Raw genomic sequence first — 20242 nt, 5'->3', positions numbered from 1 at the left:
TGGCAGCCTTCCAGGCACTTGGGCCACTCTCTGCTGCCTTTCCCAGGCCTTTGTCAGAGAGTTGGGCCACAAGTGGAGTAGCCAGGATATGAACCACCGCCCATATTGGATGCTGGAGTGGCAGATAGCAGCCACTTCATATGTGAGGCCTGGACCCTATTATCAAGAAAAAGAGAACAGCATCGTGCACTGAATTCAAGCTTTCAGCCTGGGGAGCATGCCCTGGAAGGCTTCTTCCCTACTCTAACCTCCCAATTATTTTTTTTTTTAAAGATTTATTTTTATTATTTTTTCATTGGAAAGGCGGATATACAGAGAGGAGAGACAGAGAGGAAGATCTTCCGTCCGATGATTCACTCCCCAAGTGAGCGCAACGGGCCGATACTATGCCGATCCGAAGCCAGGAGCCTCCTCCGGGTCTCCCACGCGGGTGCAGGTTCCCAAAGCTTTGGGCCGTTCTCGACTGCCTTCCCGGGCCACAGGCAGGGAGCTGGAAGGGAAGCGGGGCTGCCGGGATTAGAACCGGCGCCCATATGGGATCCCGGGCGTGCAAGGCGAGGACCTTTAACCACTTGCGCCACCGCGCCGGGCCCTAACCTCCCAATTATTAAAGTGGCTGCAAAGACAGGCCTTGATTCCCTGGAGCAGCACACAGCTCCTTGCATGACTCCGGTTAAACAGACACAATATAGAAGATCCTACAGATTTCCAGACAGTTCACAGAACAGACAGCTCAGAAAAGCTGAGAATAACTCATTGTGAAAACACTGCTCTGTTGCATTAAAGGATGACTAAGGATTCCCAAATGCATTGCAAAGCACAACCAGATGTGAAGGGACCCTCTTTGTCATACCTCTATGCTGGGAGATGAATGATTCTCATCATGATGAACAAATTCCTGGATTGTATGAACTTGCTGCATTAGGAGGTCACAGTACAGGCGAAGTTCGGACATTTTGGTTTTCAGAGATTCGCTGGTTTCACTTATTTCTAAAAAGACATGTACAATCAATTAAAATATTTTCTTAAGCTTTACTTACTTACTTACTTGGCAGAGAGAAGGGGAGGAGAGATAAAGAGACTATCCACTCATTTATTCCCCAAATGGTGACAATGGCTGAGCCTGGGTCAGGCCGAAGCCTAAACTCCAACTGGATCTCCCACAGGTTGGCAGGGGCCCACCACACACTAGGGCCATCCTTCCACAATTTTCTCTGATGCACTAGCAGACACCTGGATCAGAACGGGGCAGCTGGAATTTGAATCAGTGCTCCAATATGGGAAGCTGGTGTCAACAGGTTAAACCACCGAGCCACAAAGCCAATCCTGATATAAGGTCTTTAAGGTTCACCCATGCTGTAGCATCTGTCACAACTTCTTTCTTGTTATGGTTAAATACTATTGAATAAGCATATATTTTGTTCACCCATTCACTTGTCTATGGACTTTTTGTTTTTAATCTCTCAATTTTTAAGAATATTTATTCCTTTATCTTTCCCCAACCATATTCTATCCATGTTCCATGAAAAATACAAAATCCAAGTCACCATTTTTGTCAATATCAATAATATACATGTTTTCACTAACTTTGCTAACACGTTCATTTTAGTTATAAAGTAATGGATGTTAAGTGAAAAATTTTGGAAAATAGCAAAAATAGGAAAGAATCTACTGCCTTCTTACTATCAGGATAAAAACACTGTCATTATTTTCACATTATATCTGCAAATAATGGCAATAATACCTTAAATCATTTACTTTGCTTTTGATTTTTCTTCAATCTTTCTGAACAAATATGCACCATGATAAAATCAAAAGATATCAAAGGATATACCAAAAAGTAAATTTTACCAGCCATAAATTCTACTCCCAAAGGCAACCTGACCCTTTTTATATATCTGCCCTAAGCTAACCAGTGAATACTAACACTGAATCTAATTCTGAATTCCTGCTTGGGCCCAGCTCAACGGCTCATGGAATAAAATCTTTCCCTTACACCCACCAGGATCCCATACAGAAGCCGGTTCATGTCCCAGCTGCTCCACTTTCCAGCTAGTTCCCTGTTTGTCGGCTGGGAAAGCAGTCGAAGACAGCCCAAAGCCTCAGACCCTGCACCCACGTGGGAAACTCCAAGGGGGCTTCTGGCTCCTGACTTTGGTTCTGTTAAGCTCTGACTGTGGTGGCCACTTGGGGAGTGAGCCAGCACATGGAAGGTGTTCCTCTTTCCTTCCCTCTATAACAAAAATAAATACATTGCTCTTTTTTTAAATGATTTTTTATTGGAAAGACAGATCTACAGAGAGAAGGAGAGACAGAAAGATCATCTGTCTGCTGATGCACTCCCACAGTGGGCCCAACAGCCAGAACTGAGCCAGCTGCTCCAAAGTAAGCAGCTGGAAGTCTTCTCCAGGTCTCCTATGTGGGGGTAGGGTCCCTTACACATGCCAGGATCCCATATGGGAGCCGGTTCTAATCCCAGCAGCCCTGCTTCCCACCTCCCTGCTTGTACCCTGGGAAAGCAGTCAAGGATGGCCCAAGGCGTTGGGACCCTGAACCCGCATGGGAGACCTGAAAGAGACTCCGGGCTCCTGGCTTCAGATGGGCACAGCTCCGGCCATTGCAGCTGTTTGGGAAATGAATCAACATATGAAAGATCTTCCTCTCTGTATATCTGACTTTTCAATAATAATAATGATAATAATAAAAGGTAGAAAGCTGGCATGTGCAGACCTTTCTGAGGAAAAAGTTAATTTTTTGTTCCTGCTCTATTAAAAAGGAAATCATTAGCAGTCAAAGCAACAGCCAGCACCTAGACTTCTCATGTGGTTCCGCTTACACAATTCTGACTAAACATTCAATGGAGCATTCTTTCTGCTTGACGGGTATCCAAACTGTTGAGCCCAGATCAGCTGCAGAAAAAAAAAAAAAAAAAAAAAAAAAAGCAGTGTTCAACAGAAATTTTAAATTAAAGAAGGATCAAGAAGGGCCTGGAACAGATGATGAACTATGGCTTTATCTGATCCTGAAGACAGAATCCGAAGCTATGGCTACCAAGAAGTGGGAATGGCCCAGCTGAAGCAAAAGCAGAGGTCATAGTAACAGACTTCTGGACTGCTTGAGGCATTCTGCTGCTTGACTTCATGAAGGGGCGAAGAAGATAACATTTGGATGTTGTAAGAATGTTTTCAGAAAAATCAAAGTTTTAGCAGAAAAACTCGCAGGCAGCTCTATCAGAGCCCCCTGCCCTGAGAACGCTCCGGCTCATTCCTCTCACAAGCATGGGCAATGCTGCAAGCGCTTTAGTGGGAATCAGAGGCATCCACCTTACAGGCTTCATTTACTGCCTTCTTATTTTTGTTTCCTCACCTTAAAAAATAAAACCTTTAAAAAGCACTCATTTTGCTTCAGTTTAAAAATGTAAACCAGGGCCCGGCGGCCTAGCGGCTAAAGTCCTTCCCTTGAATACACCAGGATCCCATATGGGCACTGGTTCTAACCCCAGCAGCTCCACTTCCCATCCAGCTCCCTGCTTGTGGCCTGGGAAAGCAGTCGAGGATGACCTAAAGCCTTGGGACCCTGCACCCATGTGGGATACCCGGAAGAAGTTCCTGGATCCTGGCTTTGGATCGGCGCAGTACCGGCCATTGTGCTCACTTGGGGAGTGAATCATCGGATGGAAGATCTTCCTGTCTGTCTCTCCTCTTCTCTATATATCTGACTTTCCAATAAATAAATAAATCTTTTAAAAAAAAATGTAAACCAAACAAAACCAAACTACACTGACATGGTTAAATTCCCATGATATTTAGAGACTCAACAGCTGCGTCATCACTTACAGAAAGTGTCTCACTAGTACTTGCATTTGGCCCAGCAGAGAAACTTCTGGTTAGGATGCCCAAATCCTGCACTGGAGCACCTGGGCTAACTCCCAGCTCCAGCTGCGATTCCAGCTTTCTGCTCATGCAGACCCTGGAAAACAGTACTGGTGGCTCCTGCCACCCACACGTAAGACCTGGATCAAGTTCCTGACTCCTACCGTAGACCCCACCTAGCCAGTCTAGGCAAAAGGAAAAGTGAACAACTTCCCTGTTTTTCTGTCAGTATGACTCTCTACTCCATCTTTCCAATAAACTCAAACACATTTGAGCTAGTACTTTGCCTACAAGTGCTGGCATCCAACGTGGGCGCCCGTTCATGCCCTAGCTGCTTCAGTTCCAATCCAGCTCTTGCTTGCGACCTGGGAAAGCAGCAGAGGAAAGCCCAGGCCCTTCAGACCCTACACCTGCAAGGGAAACCCAGAGGAGGCTCCTGGTTTTGAATCAGTCCAGCTCCAGCCAGTGCAGCTATTTGGGGAGTGAACCAGCAGATGGAGGACATTTCTCTCTGGCTCTCCTTCTCCCTGCAGAATTGCCTTCCCAATAAAAATAAATCTTCAAAAAAATATTTTTTTGAAAAGTATCTCAACTTGACAGAGCCTATATTACCAAACAAAGTCTCAAGGTTTTAATTAACTAGTCAGAGATGTCAAAACAAAAAGAGTTAGAGAGGGTTCGTCAAGTGGTTCACTCAGTAAATGCCTACAATGTTGAGTCAAAGCCAGAAACTCACTCCAGGTTTCCCTTGTAGGCAGCAAGGACTCTGGAGAGAGGAAGTGCAACCAACAATGCAGCAGGCAGTCAAACCCAGACATTCAGAGACAGGATGTGGACACCGCGCGCAGCATCTTAACTCTTGGGTCAAATGCACAGTCTTACCTTTTAAATTTGATTTTCTATTCCTTTTGCATAAACCACTTAAAGTCCTCTTGCATCAATTTCCATAAACAAAACAGTACCCCAAATTTGTATTTGCATTGTTTATACATTTTTTGTAGTATGATTAAGATTTGTATACAAATTTTCTGTTTCTGATCACTTCCTTGGGCTAATCTACTAAAAGTGGACAGGACAATTTATAGCTTTTAAGAAAAATTCTCTGGGGCTAATGTTGTGACACAACGGGTTGAACCACCACCTGAGACACCAGCATCCCACTTAAGTCCTGGCTGCTCCACTTCTGATCCAGTTCACTGCTAAGGCACTTCGGAAAGCAAAAAAAGATGGTTGAGTACTTGGACCCCTGCCACCCATATGGGAGACCCAGATAACATTCCAGTTTCCTGACTTTAGCCTGTTCCAGACCCAGTCGTCAAGGTCACTGGGAAAGTGAACCAATAGAATGAAGATTTCTTTCCCTCTCTCCGCAACCCTGACTTTCAGATAAATATATTTTTAAAATAAATAAATGAATAAGAAAATATTCCTACCACAAGTTTTCAGTTACCTTTTTCTTTTTTAGTCCTTATATCAGTCAAACAGGCTTTGGAGCTCCCAAGAGCAACCAACCACCTCTGCCTTTCAGCTGCATTCACTGCTTTCATGTAGAAATGCTGCTCTCCCGGAATGATCAATTCCATTCTCGTGTTGTCTGCTGAATGGACTACAGTGATAAACAAAGGAGAAATACAGTTATAGGCTTATGGAATTTGGACAAACTCAAATCATCACCCTTGTACAGTTCCACGTGTTTCATACATTTGGACCAACTATGCAAGCAGTACACCTCCAAAACAGAACATCCAGTTACACTCTCAGAACCACCGTTCCTACACAGATCCAGTGGGACAAAGCAACGACAGCAGATGGAAATAAAAGAAGAAAGCAACCAAAACAAGAAGAGAAAAAAATTAAAGATCTTTCTTGGAGCCACCTTAAATACACATGCAATCATTGTCACACGAGTCACAGACGTTTTTGACTGACTTCTTTGAAAGCACAGTCTATGTTCTGGCATCCCCCAAGCCTGAAATAATGCCTGGTATACAGAAGAAATGCAATAAATGATTATCATGGCCATCTTCCATTCGAACAACTGCCCTATGATAAACCCCGAATTAGGGGGTTGTTAATAATCCTCTCAAAGGCATATGAATTTTGAAGATTTCCTTTTTCTCTACCTACACTTTCTCTATAATACACAACCCTTGATACTTTGATGAGAGCTGAATAAAAATTGTGTTGAGTCAACCCCAAGTCTCTGATGTAAAATGAAACATGTGAACACCAGTTTGAGTCCCAGCTGCTCCAGTTCCGTCAAGCTCCCTTCTGATGTGCCTAAGAATGTGTGGAGGATGGCTCAGGTGCTTAGGCCCCTGCGTCCACAGAGACCTAGCAAAGACTCCAGGATGCCAGCTTCTGCCTGGCACGGCTCCAGCCACTGCAGCCATCTGGTGAAAGAACCACAAGATAGAAAATCTCTCTTTCTCTCTCTTATTTTTTTTTACCTAATTTTCAACTAGACTCTCTCACAGAGGACAGCCTACATTTCTTGACAATCTGTTCCTGGTATTTTCTTTGTCCTCCTTCATTCTCTTGGTCTAAGGATGAGCATATTCTTCGGTCTCTTCCTAACTCTTCCTCATACATAGTTTCTTCAGAGCAATAGGCTGCATCTTTGTTGGAGGACATGCGCGGTAACAAGATGCTGAATCTTGGGTGCTTTGGTCTTTGGGTTGCTTATCTTGTGTGTTTAGGGGCTTTCTTACAACACACTGATATACATCTTCTTTGGAGAGATGCATGGGGACTCTGCTCACTCTTTCAGGACCATCGCAACGAGAAACTGTGATATCAGTCAATCCAGGAATATCTTTCTCTCCTTTTTTTTTTTTTTTTACAATAACCAAGTTAAGATCACTCAAGTCAGAATTGACAATGCAGCCCCGAACTGATTTGCATCTTCTTTCTCCAGTTCCCCTTACTTAGCAGCAGGTGACCTGGCTATGAGTCAAGACACTTAGCTTCGTGGGAAAGCCTGGTTTGTCATTTCCCCCACTGCTCTGGACCACACAGCCCTCCACTCTCCACCCAAAGCGTTGGCTACAGCTTCTGTGGCCATACACCTCTCATAAAAAGTATGAAGTTCATGTTCATTGTCCACTTTAATGAGTTTTTGGCAGCCAGTGGCTGGGAAGGAGATATTTTGCTTTATTTTAAAGCACCTGGTCCCCTTCTTAAATAAAACAAATCTTTTCCAAAAAATGAAACCTGGGCCCGGTGCGGCGGCCAAGCAGCTAAAGTCCTCGCCTTGAACATGTTGAAACACCATAAGGACACCAGTTCTAATCCCAGCAGCACCACTTCCCATCCACCTCCCTGCTTTTGGCCTGGGAAAGCAGTCAAGGACAGCCCAAAGCTTTGGGACCCTGCACCCGTGTGGGAGACCTGAAGAGCTCCTGGCTCCTGGCTTTTGATTGGCACAGCACCGGCCATTGTGGTCACTTGGGGAATAAATCATCAGACAGAACATCTTCCTGCCTCTCCTCCTCTCTGTATATGTGACTTTGCAATAAAAACAAATAAATCTTAAAAAAAAAAAAAAAGAAAAAGAAACCTGTATTCTATTATTGTCATTGATTCATAGCTACTTAGCTCACAGTAGTATGGGTAGACAGGAAAAATGGAAAAGGAGAGAAAGGGGTCTTTACTCTTCAAGCTTAATATATAGTTAAAAATTTCATGTATTACTTTTACTTATTTGATAAACAGAAGAGATAGACACGAAAAGATCTTCCAGCTGTTGGTTCACTCCTAACTGTCAATAGCAGCTCGGTCTAGATCATGCCAAAACCAGAAACCTGGAACTCAGTCCATGTTTTTCAGATGGTTAGCAGGGACCCAACTACTTAAGCTATCACTTACTGCCTCCCACAATACACTAGAGTTCAGAAGCTCAACCAAAGCACTCTGAGTAATACAGAATCTGGGAAGGCCAGTGGCATCTCAACTGCTGTGTCAACATCCTGCCCTCAAGTCATGGCTCTTCACAGCACTGACGATCAAACCAAGGAAGCAAACTGATGCAGAAAGAAAGAGAAACAGAGAAAGAAAGAGAAAAAAAAAAGTCAAGCCTGAAAAATGAATTTCTTATCACAGAGATTTTATGCATAATTATGAAAAAGACAATCCAAGAATAAAAAGGCTTCAAGATGAAGAATTTTGTTCACAGTGGGACTTATTTAAGACAGAAATGGCCTGAAAAAGAAGGCCAGATGAGGAGCCCAATTCAATGGCTCAACTGACTAATCCTTCCCCTTCAATCACCAGATCCCATATGGGTGCCAGTTCATGTTCTGGCTGCTCCACTTCCCATCTAGCTCCCTGTTCCTGTCTTAGGAAAACAGTGGAATATGGCCCAATGCATGGGGACCTGCACCCATATGAGAGATCCAGAAGAGTCTAGCTTCAGTGACCCAGAAAACCTAGCTTGAGATCAGCTCAGCTCCAGCCATTGCCGTCACTTGGGAAGTAAACCAGTGGATAGAGGATCTTTCTGTTTCTCCTTCTCTCTGTGAATCTGCCTTTTGAATAAAAAGAAATGTTGAAAAAGATCGAGAGGGAATTGCTAAAAATAGAGAGAGCACCAATATCTAAATTTTTTAAAAATGATCTACTTTCTAATGATGTTGCTACCAGACTGAACTAAAATAAGATGGCTCATTGCTAAACACTGGAATTTAAGTATCCATAGTAGTGTCCTCTTCTGTTGTCACCTGAAAATGAAGTAAACTTAACTATGTATTGATTCTCCTCAAATCAATCTATAGATCAATGCAAGTCCAACTGAAATATCAACAGGTATTTTTGAAAATCCACAAGAGTCTAAAAAGTATAAGGAAATACAAATGACCAACAACAGCTCTGACAATTCAGAAACAGAACAAAGACCTGGGCTATCAAATACAGGCAGGGTAAAGATAAATAGTATGGGTTGTGGTGCGGTGAGTTAAGCCACTCATTCCCATGTCAAAGTGACTGAGATAAGAGTACCACTTATGCCTCCCATTCAGTTTTTTTGCCAATGCCAATGGAAGGCAGTGGACAATTGGACTCAAACATTCAGGTACTTGGGTTACTGTCCGACGCATGGGAGACCCAGATAGAGTTCCCGGCTCATACCTTCAGGCTGGCCCAGCCCTGGCTCCTCCGGATATGAGGAATAAACTACTAAATGCAAGATCAAGTCCCCTGCCTCCCTCTTCTTTCTGTCAGTCTATCACTCAAATAAATAAAACCTTCTAAAAGCATAAAGAGAAGTATCATACTGGAACAAAGATGGAAAAAAAGGCACAACGAATACAGTAAGGAGTCCATAAAAAAGATCCACATCATGTGTGGTGACTATGCAATAGAGACTATCATGCCAGATGTGAGGATGCAGTGCAGCGTGCATCTCTACTTCCAGACCAAAGCTGGACTGCTAATGAAACTATTAGCTGTATCTTGACAGTAGGATGCTAGACTCTCTGCCATTGTCCACGCCCGCAATGATGGACATGTGACTGTTTGTGAGGAGCTTTGCTACAGTAATAATATGAGGGAGTTCGGTCGGGGGAGAGGGATTTGGGGAGGGGGCAGGGGAGATCCCAGGGCCTATGGAACTGTATCACAGAATGATGATAATAATTTAAAGAGAAGTAAAAATAAAATTAAATTAAATTTTGAAAATGACATTGCCTTTTAACAATTCCAACCATACTTCAAATGGGGTAATAAATTCAAAAAAAGAAATATCCTGGGACTTCCCTTGCCAACTCCCAGGTTCCCTCCCCCAGCATTGGAAAGCCCAGGGCCTAAGGAACTGCATCATAAAATGATAATAATAATAAAAAGAAGAAGTAAAATTTTAAAAAAAGAAAAAAAATCCATACCTACACAATCACTTGGTTTGTGAAAAAGACATCATAGTGCAGTAGCAGGAAGTTGCCCTTTTCAATAAAGACGCTCAATTAGCTGGATATCCATATGGGGGAATCACATACACATTTAAAATATATACATGCAAGGCAGAGAAAAACAAAGATCCTTTCCAATGGTTCACTCCCCAAATGCCCACAATGGTCAGGGCTGGGCCAAGTCAGACTCCTAAGCTGGGAATTCAATTCAGCTTTCCCACACAGGTGGCAAGGACACAAATACTCCAGTCATGGCTGCTGTATCCCAGCAACTTCATTAGCAAGAAGCTGGGGTCAGGAATGGTGACTCAAATCCAGACATACCATATGGCATGAGTGTTCTTAACTGCTAGGCTAAATATCCACCTCCACCCACCAATATTACTGAAACCATGCATAAATATAGGATTTAATCAATCATTGGTAAATACAGACTTAAATTAAAAAGGAATAACATTACCCTTCAAGAAGGTAAAGCAAAAGATATCAAGTGGGCCATAAAAAGTTCTGATTTTAAAAATCCACAAGGGCCTGGCACAATAGCCTAGTGGTTAAAGTCCTTGCCTTACACATGTCAGGATCACATATGGGTACCAGTTCTAATCCTGACTGTTCCACTTCCCAACCACCTCCCTGCTTGTGGCCTGGGAAAACAGTCGAGGACGGCCCAAAGCCTTGGAACCCTGCACCCATGTGGGAGATCTGGAAGAAGCTCCTGGCTCCTGGCTTTGGATTGGCTCAGCTCCAGTCGCTGCAGCCATTTGGGAGGTGACTCAGTGGAAGGGAGCTATTCCTCTTTCTCTCCTCCTCTCTGTATATCTGACTTTCCAATAAAAATTTTTAAAATATCTTTTAGGGCCCAGCGCCGTGGCACAGTGGTCCTCACCTTGCACGCCCGGGATCCCATATGGGCACTTGTTCTATCCCGGCAGCCCGTCTTCCCTTCCAGCTCCCTGCCTGTGGCCCGGGAAAGCAGTCGAGGACAGCCCAAAGCTTTGGGAACCTGCACCCATGTGGAAGACCCGGAAGAGGCTCCTGGCTTCGGACTGGCATAGCATTGGCCGTTGCGCTCACTTGGGGAGTGAATCATTGGACAGAAGATCTTCCTCTCTGTCTCTCCTCTCTGCATATCTGCCTTTCCAATAATTAAATAATAAAAATAAATCTTTTAAAAAATATATCTTTTAAAAATCAACAAATTGGACTTCACTGAAGAAATTCTGTCCACCAAAAGCTATCATTAACAGGATGATCATATATTGCATGGAGTGAAGCTTTTTCCAAAGATTCATCCAAACTATACAAAGAACTCTTTTTTTTTTTAAAGATTTATTCATTTTTATTACAAAGCAGAGAGGAAGAGAGACAGAGAGGAAGATCTTTCGCCCGTGGGGCCGCCGGGATTAGAACCAGCACCCATATGGGATCCCGGCACATTTAAGGCGAGGACTTTAGCCGCTAGGCCACGCCGCCGGGCCCTATACAAAGAACTCTTACAATCAGCATGAAAGACAGCTAAGTTTAGAAAACGAGCCAAAGACTTGAAATGTAACTTCAAAATCTAACTAATTGTGAAAGAAAAACAAGCTAGAACCACTATCAGTTACTGCTAAACACATCATGAGGACTCAAAATGTTAACAGTTGGTAGGTATTGGCAAGAATGCAGAGCAACTGGAACTCCCATACTCTGCATGCTAAAGAATAAATCGACAGAACCACTTCAGGAAAAAAAAAAATGTGGCATTATTTGTGAAAAAAAAAATCTTACTCCATCCAATGTCTCAGATATCCCACTCTAGTTGCGAATATATGCATCTAGAAATCTGCACATAGCCTAGAAACCCTCACCTATATTTAATAAGAGAATGTTCTTAACACTGCTGAACACTACACATTCACCATTGATTAAGGCGATAAAGTAACGTGTATTGAATGACAGTATTTTTTAATGACAAATTTTTTTTCAAAATTAAAAAGAAGGATCTTGCAGCTCTCCAAGTGGAAACAATCCAAAATAGATGCCAAATTGAAGGATGGTCATACAATGGTATACAACACGACAGTAAGAAAGATTGAACTACTGTTATAAAGAACAATATGGATGAATTTCACAAATACATGCTGAGTAAAATAAACCACTCACAAAGGAAATACTGTTGCATGTATAAAATGCCCAGAAGCAGACATCTATCTGTGCTGATAAAAATAAGATGAATGATTTTAGGGGAACAGAGGTCCAGGAAACCTGAAGGAAAATCCTTCAAAGATTCTTCAAATCTTCAAATATTCTAATTCCTTCAGATATTCTAATTGCTGATCTGGGGAGTGCTGACTCGGGTGTCTGCATTTTGTAAACATTCTTCAAGCTGAGCAGTATTTCATATTTCTGCCCAGATGCATGCTTTGATGCCGTGGGCTAATTAAGCTGCTGCTTAGTATCAGGGAGATTGGAGCCCCAGTTCCTGAGCTTCCAACCCAGCTTCATGCTCATGTGCCTGTGAGGCAGCTTACATGTGTTCCTGCCACTCACCTGGGAGACCTGGCTGGAGGTCCCTGCCCTTGGCTTTGGCTTGCTTCAGCACTGGCTGCTACAAGCATTTGGGCAGTGAACTAGCAGATTAAAGACCTCTATCTGGTCCCCATCTCTCTCTGTTTTTCTACCTTTCAAGTAAATAAAGAAATCTCTTAAAAATTAAAAGATTTGTGCTCTCTGGTATAAGTTATACTCTCATAAAATAAACAGGGGCCAGCGAACTGGCATAGTAAGCTAAGCCTCTGCCTGCTGATCTTGCATCCCATATGGAAGCCAGTTCATTCGTGCCCGTCCTGGCTGCTCCACTTCCGATCAAGATGAAGCTTAGCTCCTGGCTTCATTGCAGCCATTTGGGGAGGGAAGCAGCAGATGGAAGATCTCTCTACACATACACCGCTTCCTCTCTCTATAACCCTGCCTTTCAAATAAATAAATCTTTTAAAAAAAATTCTCTTCTGTCTCCATGGCTAAATCTTAGTAAGGGCTGCCATAGAATCACATAAAAGTAGTATTTCAGTCCTGGAAAAAACAACAACAACAACAACACACTGCATCAATTGCTGGTTTGATTTAATCTAATGTTTAAAATGTGACAGTAAGATAACTGAAGCATTTAGCAGCTACAAGCAAGAGCTCACAACGTCTAGAACTACCCTGTGTGGTGAATGAGTATTCAAGGTACAGAGAAGAAAAAAGACTTGGAGGGGACTTAACATGGATTCCTTTATTTGCTCCAGTTTTTCTTTCAACTGTCTCTGAATAATTCAACATTTTTCATTACTATTTTGCCTGATTTCATCCTACCTACATACACCATACCCTACACACTCCAACAGCATACAGAAATGAACGGTTCACAAAACCTTCTTTAAACAAAAATCACACAACTGTGATTTTTATTTAAAATCTTATTTTTATTATTGTTTTATTTCCCTCCTTTTGGAGAAAAATTAAATGATCCCTATCATCTAGAAAAGGTTATCCCGAACTCAGGAAAAAGAGCAGTTTCTGACTCTGACTACAAAGCTCCTGGGGACCCTGGAGGGCCGACGTGCACGGCCCAGCTTCCACTGCACGCTTCTACAGGGAGAGCGCAGAGCTGCTCGCACACTCAGCACAGGTGCTGGTGGCATCCACAAGGAACTGTCCAGTCCATACAGGAACAGCTTACGTGTTTTGAATTTTAATTCAAGGTACATATATACAAGGGAGAATTTCCAAAAACTGTGCTTACCAATGTCAAATGTCACTCTTTAACGCTAAGGAAATAAATATTGTGCTTAGCAATGCTTTTTTTCCCTCTTCTGTGGTGCACGCTGAAGGACTTCCACTACCTAACTTCAAGTTTTCTAACTCTACACACTCACTTACCTTTAATTTCACAAACTGCCATCTTTATACTTCCTTTGCTTCCTTTGCAAACATCATCTTGTGAATCATAGTAGGATAGGATTCCATTATCTAAGACAAACCAACGAGGCTGCCAACCTACAGAGGGTAGCAATAACACAAAGATGATGAGAAATTACTTTTATCACATAGGAAACCTCCCACACAGGTCTGGTGTTGTGGCACAGTAGGTTAAGCATCCTCTACTGCAGTGGTTTGAGTCCTGGCTGCCCAGCATCAGATCCAACTTCCTGGGAGCCCATACTGGTATTCCTGGCTCCTGGCTTTATCCTGACGCAGCCCCAGCTGTTGCAGCTATTTGGGAAGTGAACCAGCAGACGGAAGATATTCATTCTCATCCTGTCTCTTTCACTACTACTCTGACTCTGCCTCTCAAATATTTTTTTTAAGATTTATTTATTTTATTGGAAAGGCAGATATGCAAAGAGAAGGAGATACAGAAAGATCTTCTGTCCACTGGTTCACTCCCTAAGTAGTCACAGTGGCCAGAACTGAGCCTTACCAAAGCCAGGAACCAGGAGCCTCTTCCGGGTCTCCCATGCAGGTGCAGGGTCCCAAGGCTTTGGGCCGTCCTCAACTGCTTTACTAGGCCACAAGCAGGGAGCTGGATGGGAAGCTGGGCCACCGGGACAGGAACTGGAACATATGGGATCCCAGGTATGCAAAGTGAGGATTTAGCCATTAGGCTATTGTGCGGGGCCCTCAAACAAATATTTAAAAAAAAAAAAATCCTGCCATATATTCTATTTCTTGACTCTCAAATAACAATATGTCAATGCCATTTTTAACGAACAAGTCTTATCCAAAATAGTCTTGCTACTTCATCAGAAACTTTGATCAGAACAAACATGGGGAGTTAATACCTTTATCCAGGATCACAACTTTCTCATTAGCAAAACACAAAACCTACTTTTCATTTCAGCCCTGTAACTGCCTTTTTTTTTTTTTTCTTAAGGGAACAGAGACTACAGTGTAGACTGAGTATTTCTTTTCTGCAATGCCTGGATCCAGAAGTGTCCTGGAGTCTTCTGATTCTAGAATATGTGCATATACACAATGAGGTGTCGAAGGGATAACATAACATGCAAGGTTCAACACAAAATTCATTTAAGTTTCATTCAAGTTTTTCAAAAAATTTCAAAAAAAAGTTTAGAAAACTACATGAATTAACACTGTACCAATAAAAAAACACACACACACACACTTCACCTTTCCTCCATTTCCATGAACTTTTGAAAGTACCCTTATCTGTAGAGTTCTAAAGGCAATTCTTACAAGTTCTCTTGCACACAGCGAGAGTTCAATGAGCTCTAGTCTTCTACACAAATCCTGTGGTGAGAACACAGCTCCCCCATCTCATCTCTTCTGCTGTTGCATAGCTAGGTCAGAATGCTACAGCCTGTGATCCTTCCTTTAATGATATTCCTTCAGCAACTAGAATACAAACCTGTCCACAGACTTGGCTTTCTAAGGTAAAGCTGGCAACAAAAGGATGCTTGTACCAACTTCCGCCCATCTTGCAAGACAAACTTTGTGTTGCCTGCAATCTTACCAAGCATGGTCCCAGTTTATAATAGTTCACTGATTAACAACACGGTGACCATCCTTGTTCTTTCTGTAACTATCAAAGTCACAATTCAGCACAAGTATTAAGATTAAAATGACCACCTTTCAAGTTGCTGAGTGTTCAAATCATGGTCAATTTAACCAGACCCTGACTAATAATTAATCAAGTTAGTTTTTCCAGGACCAAATAGTTTCAGAAGAAGCAGATGAATGGATCATTCTTACACCTGGACACAGAGAAATCTAGAACTTACCTCCCCTAAACGCTTTGTGTCACTTTTGAACTGACAATGCTGAGTCGTAGAAAAAAAAGTTCAGTTTTACTCTGTATTTCTAATTAACCAAGGCAGAGACTACCATAGAACAATTCAGAAAGATGTATGTCCTTAAAAATAAGCAGGTTTCAGATGCTAGGCACATCTAATTTACATGAAACACTACAGTCTCTGATAAGACCAAGCCAATGAGAAACTAAGTTCTTTCAACCCTTGGACTTTAACTTGTTAATCCCAACAACTTCAAAACCAACTAGAAATGTGCCTGGCATACAACAGGTGCTTAAGAAATGGATTTCCTAGAGCTGGAGTGATGGCTCAATAGGCTAATCCTCCACTTCCAAGTACCAGTATCTCAGATGGGCACCAGTTTGTGTCCCACTGGCTCCACCTCCCAGCTTATGGCCTAGGAGAGCAGTGCAGGATGGGCCCAAAACCTTGGGTTCCTACACCCATAGGGGGGCTGCTAAAGAAGCTCCTGGTATTTGGCTTCAGATAGGTCCAGCTCCAGCAGCCATTGCAGTCCTCAGGGAGTGAACCAACAGATGAAGTACTCTTTCTCTCTCCCTCTCTCTCTCTGTATATATCTGCCTTTCCAATAAAAATAAGAAAATAAGATTGAAGTAAGTAAATAAGTAAGTAAGAAAGATTGTAAGTAATAAGTTAGTAAGTAAGATTGAAATAAGTAAATAAGATTTATTTATTTTTATTGGAAAGGCAGATATATACAGAGAAGAGGAGAGACAGAGAGGAAGATCTTCCGACTGATGATTCACTCCCCAAGTGACTGCAACAGCCAGTGTTATGCTGATCCAACACCAGGAGCCAGGAACTTCCTCCAGGTCTCCCATGTGGGTTCAGGGTCCCATGGGTACAGGGTTGCAAGGCTTTGGGCCGTCCTCAACTGCTTTCTCAGGCCACAAGCAGGGAGCTGGATGGGAAGCAGGGCTGCCGGGATTAGAACCAGCACCCATATGGGATCCTGGAGCATGCAAGGTAAGGACTTTAGCTGCTAGGCCACCGCATCAGGCCCATAAATTTTTAAAAAGTATTTCCCCCAAACCTCAACCCTCCCCACTCTACTCAGTAGCTCTCATGGGTGTGCATTCTTGTCAACTAACATCAAAAATAAAATACATGTGTTTCTCAAGTGAATGAATAAGTAAATGAATAAATGACTGAATATCAGAAAAATGAAGTACTGCATGCTAGTCTCATTGTATGAGAATATATACAGTTAAACCATGAGAATGTACTGTACTCAGCCTGCACAACCAAGCATGAAAGCATTACCTTCCCAAAGCCTAATTCAGCCTGGCAAAAAAACTGGAAGCAAGATATAGAGAAAACATACTCCCCCAACCCCAGGCCTAACGTGCCTAAAAGACCAATTACGATTCAGTAAGCCTGTGTTACTTCAACTCAATATTGCTTTCAAACACTGATGATAATGGTTCACTTACATCTGTAACAATGTGAAGGTGAACGTGATTGAATATATTAGCATGATCACCTGTACTATCTCCACTTGCGTGAAGAAATGTTTCACAAATAATCTAATTAATTATCTCATTGACATAACATGGAATTGTGCCTGTGGAAAAGATTTAGAGATTGCTCCCTTTTTTCCCAATACCAAAGGTTGAGTGAATTCCTTATTCCGTACAAGGATTCTCAGACAACACAATAATTACCCTGGAAGATGCCTTAAAGATCAGTTAGTATGAACAGCTAGCTACTCATCCTTCTGACCTAAGATGAACTAAAGTTACTGAACAGCATGCCATGGAGTCATTTCAAATTTTTAAAAGCAATTCTTTCAAACAACAGATTTCACCAAGTTTCAACACTGCATATTAGAGATCAACTAAATATTCTACAAAGACTAAAGACTAAAGCACCTATGGTTTTGTAAGCTCAACCAGCTTGTATTACAACCTCAACCAATGAGAGAATAACTACCGAGACCACATTTTATCTCAAGTCTTAAATGACAACCCATCTCAGTAATAGCCAACTGTTCAGAGGTATGCATAATTGACTCCCCTGGCAAACACTGAGTTTAGGCATGTGTGCAATTGAGAACACTGGAACTAGTCTTCAGAGAATACCTCAGGGCCCAGCACAATAGCCTAGTGGCTTGATTTTGCCTTGCATCCACCAAGATCCCCCATATGAACACAGGGTTCATGTCCTGGCTGCTCCACTTCCCATCCAGTCCCTGCTTGTGGGCTGGAAAAGCAGTGGAGGATGGCCCAAAGACTTTGGACCTTGCACTTGCATGGGAGGCCCGGAAGAAGCTCCTGGCTCCGGATCAGCTCAGCTCCAGCCATTGCAACCGCTTGGGGAGTGAACTAGTGGATGGGAAATCTTTGTCTCTCCTCCCTGTAAATCTGACTTTCCAACAAAAATAAAATAAATCTTTAAAAGAGAGAGAATACCTCAACCAGGCAGTACAAATGCTTTTCACAACCACCAAGGGAAAATGCTTAGCGGAAGTTATTAGCCTGGGGGCGAGCACTTAGCTCCAGGTTTCAGTTGCAACAGGAGCTGTCCACATTCCACACTACAGTGCCTGATTCAGTTGAGGACAATTTTGCTTCAGATTCAGCTAATACACACCTGTGAGGCAGTGCGTGATGGCTGAAGCAGCTGGGTCCTGTCCCTGCATGTGGGAGGACTGGGAGTGAGTTCACGGTTCCTGGCTTTGGCCTGGCCCAGACTAGCTAGCTGTTGGCAAGTTCTTAGGGCACTAACCAATAAATTAAAGATAGTACATGCAGGTGCTCATGTTGACTCTGTGTGCTCCAAATAAAATGGAAGAAAAAAAAAAGGTCCCTTTATTTTTCCTGTTTAATCACATCATTATGGAAGTAAGATTCTGTCCAAGCAAAAAAAAAACACTGGTGCATAATAAATATGGCATTTACTGCCATAAATTTGGCTTGTAGTTTCAATTAACCAAAAAGCAGGGCCATCTTCAATGCAGCACTTAAACACCATGTGCTATGTACACTCTGCACAAGATCAGATGGAAACAGTAGACTGTACAATACTGAAAGGTCCAATATTATGACATAGCAAGTGAACAGCTGCTCAACCAGGAAACCTGCTTACTATTCAATTTATTTTAAATCTACTCCTTTCCTCTAATTCGGGAGATAACAAAACCCAGGAGGAGGAAATTACCTCCAGCATAAACTAAATAATTACCTGGGTCTTAACAGGGAGATCTTGAGAAAACAAGTAACTTGCCTCCATCGTTGGTCGGTAGCAGACACTGGACTCACATATAAAGTATTACTATTTTTTCAATATTCTAGGCATTCACTGCCCTAGAATGGGACACCTCCACGCTACTCTATCAATTCTACACAAACATCTAACTCCGTGGAGTTCTTCCTTCCAACTCTATGAATGACGATCGCTGCCTGCCCCACTTGCGCCTGCTGCACCATCTCCCACAATCTCTCACTTTCCTGAATTCCCAAACAGTGCTTCTCGCTAAAAAACCAAACCTAAGCGAGTATAGCAGTCCCAAGAACGGATGTGAAAACCACGCTGGCTACCCTCACACAGCTTCAACAAGTGAACTTCAAAGAGAAAACAGTGCCGTTAAGGAAATTCAGTTCCTTACTGAACTGAAAAAAAAGTCTTGAATTGTGAACGGAAAAGGGTCCACTCCAATCCAGTATCCCCACAACACAGTCATTAACAATAAAGTGTGAATAAGGCGGAGATGGCAGCCACACGGGCAGGGTGTCCGTGAACCGTAGCGAAGGCGTCGGGAGGTCAACGGAAGTATTATTACACAGGCAAAAAGAGTTGAGCTCGCTTGCCACCCTCAGAAGGTGCGCCGTCTCCAACTCTCCCGCCGAGGCCAGACAGGCCCCTCTAGGGGACAGAGAGGGGCTCTGCCATGGAACTGTGTCGAACCGGTACCTCGAACCGGTACCGAACGCGAGCCCGGGATCTGCCTTCTTCCCAACCTCCCGGCTCTAAGCCCGCCCAAGCTTCCCCGCCGCCCCAGACCCCACGAGCACCCCGTGGGCCCCCGGTACCTGTGAGATAGTTGGTCCACTTGTACAGAACCCCCTCCATGCTTCAGAGCCCGGCACCGCGCATCCTCCTGGCCCGGCGCCGGCCGCGAGGACGGGGTCGGCGCGCAGCCCGGGGCAGCCCCTCCCGGGACCCCTCCCCAGCCGCCCTCAGCCCGCGCGCGGACGCGCCGCGGGGACGTGGCAGCTCTTAGAGGCCAGGACGGCGAGCGCCGTGTGGAGCTCGGGGCCCGCGACGCGCGGGCTCACACATCCCGGGGCCCGGCCTCGGCGGCCGCGACCGCCACAACGACAGCAAGCCGACCGCAGCCGGCCTCCCGCTCGCACTTCCGCGCCCCGGTGTTTCCTTTCCCCCGGGCTCCCCGTTTGTTTTCATTGACCCCGACGTCGCTTTCACTTCCTGGATGAAAGGGGCCGGCTCGTCCCGGGAAACCCCACCCCGGCGGCGGGGTTGGAGGGGCGGGCGCGGCCTGCGGCCCGGCTGCAGGGCCCGAGGCTGCGCGGGGAGGGCGGCTTCCCTCGGCCTCGTCCCTCGGCCTCCTTCCTCGTCCTCCCCGCCGCTGGCGGCCGCCCAGCTCCAGGCCAGGACCCTCCCCACAGACCGGGCCTGCGCGCCCGTCCTGGGA

The 20242-nt window shown here is 43.9% G+C and overlaps 1 protein-coding gene across 2 annotated transcripts in view; it reads right to left on the bottom strand.

Moving 5' to 3' along the window:
- Positions 1–20011, bottom strand: part of PLEKHA3 (pleckstrin homology domain containing A3) — a 33310-nt gene extending 13299 nt beyond the window's left edge. Inside the window, exons 1-4 of one of the 2 annotated variants that reach the window (XM_040971796.1) lie at positions 19620–20011; positions 13679–13795; positions 5323–5478; positions 854–990 (exon numbers count right to left, since the gene is read on the bottom strand). In XM_040971796.1, the coding sequence (XP_040827730.1) occupies positions 854–990; positions 5323–5478; positions 13679–13795; positions 19620–19659 (450 nt within the window). In that variant the 5' untranslated portion in view covers positions 19660–20011. The remainder of the gene's footprint in view (positions 1–853; positions 991–5322; positions 5479–13678; positions 13796–19619) is intronic. The other variant, XM_040971797.1, reaches the window with a different exon arrangement.
- Between the last annotated feature and the right edge of the window lie 231 nt (positions 20012–20242).

This window comes from Ochotona curzoniae, unplaced genomic scaffold (genome assembly GCF_017591425.1).
Source record: "Ochotona curzoniae isolate NIBS_2020 unplaced genomic scaffold, NIBS_Ocur_1.0 contig_2210, whole genome shotgun sequence".
Taxonomy (NCBI): Eukaryota; Metazoa; Chordata; class Mammalia; order Lagomorpha; family Ochotonidae; genus Ochotona; species Ochotona curzoniae.
The sequence above is the reverse complement of the archived record's forward strand: the minus strand, read 5'-3'. Positions and strand labels throughout refer to the sequence as shown.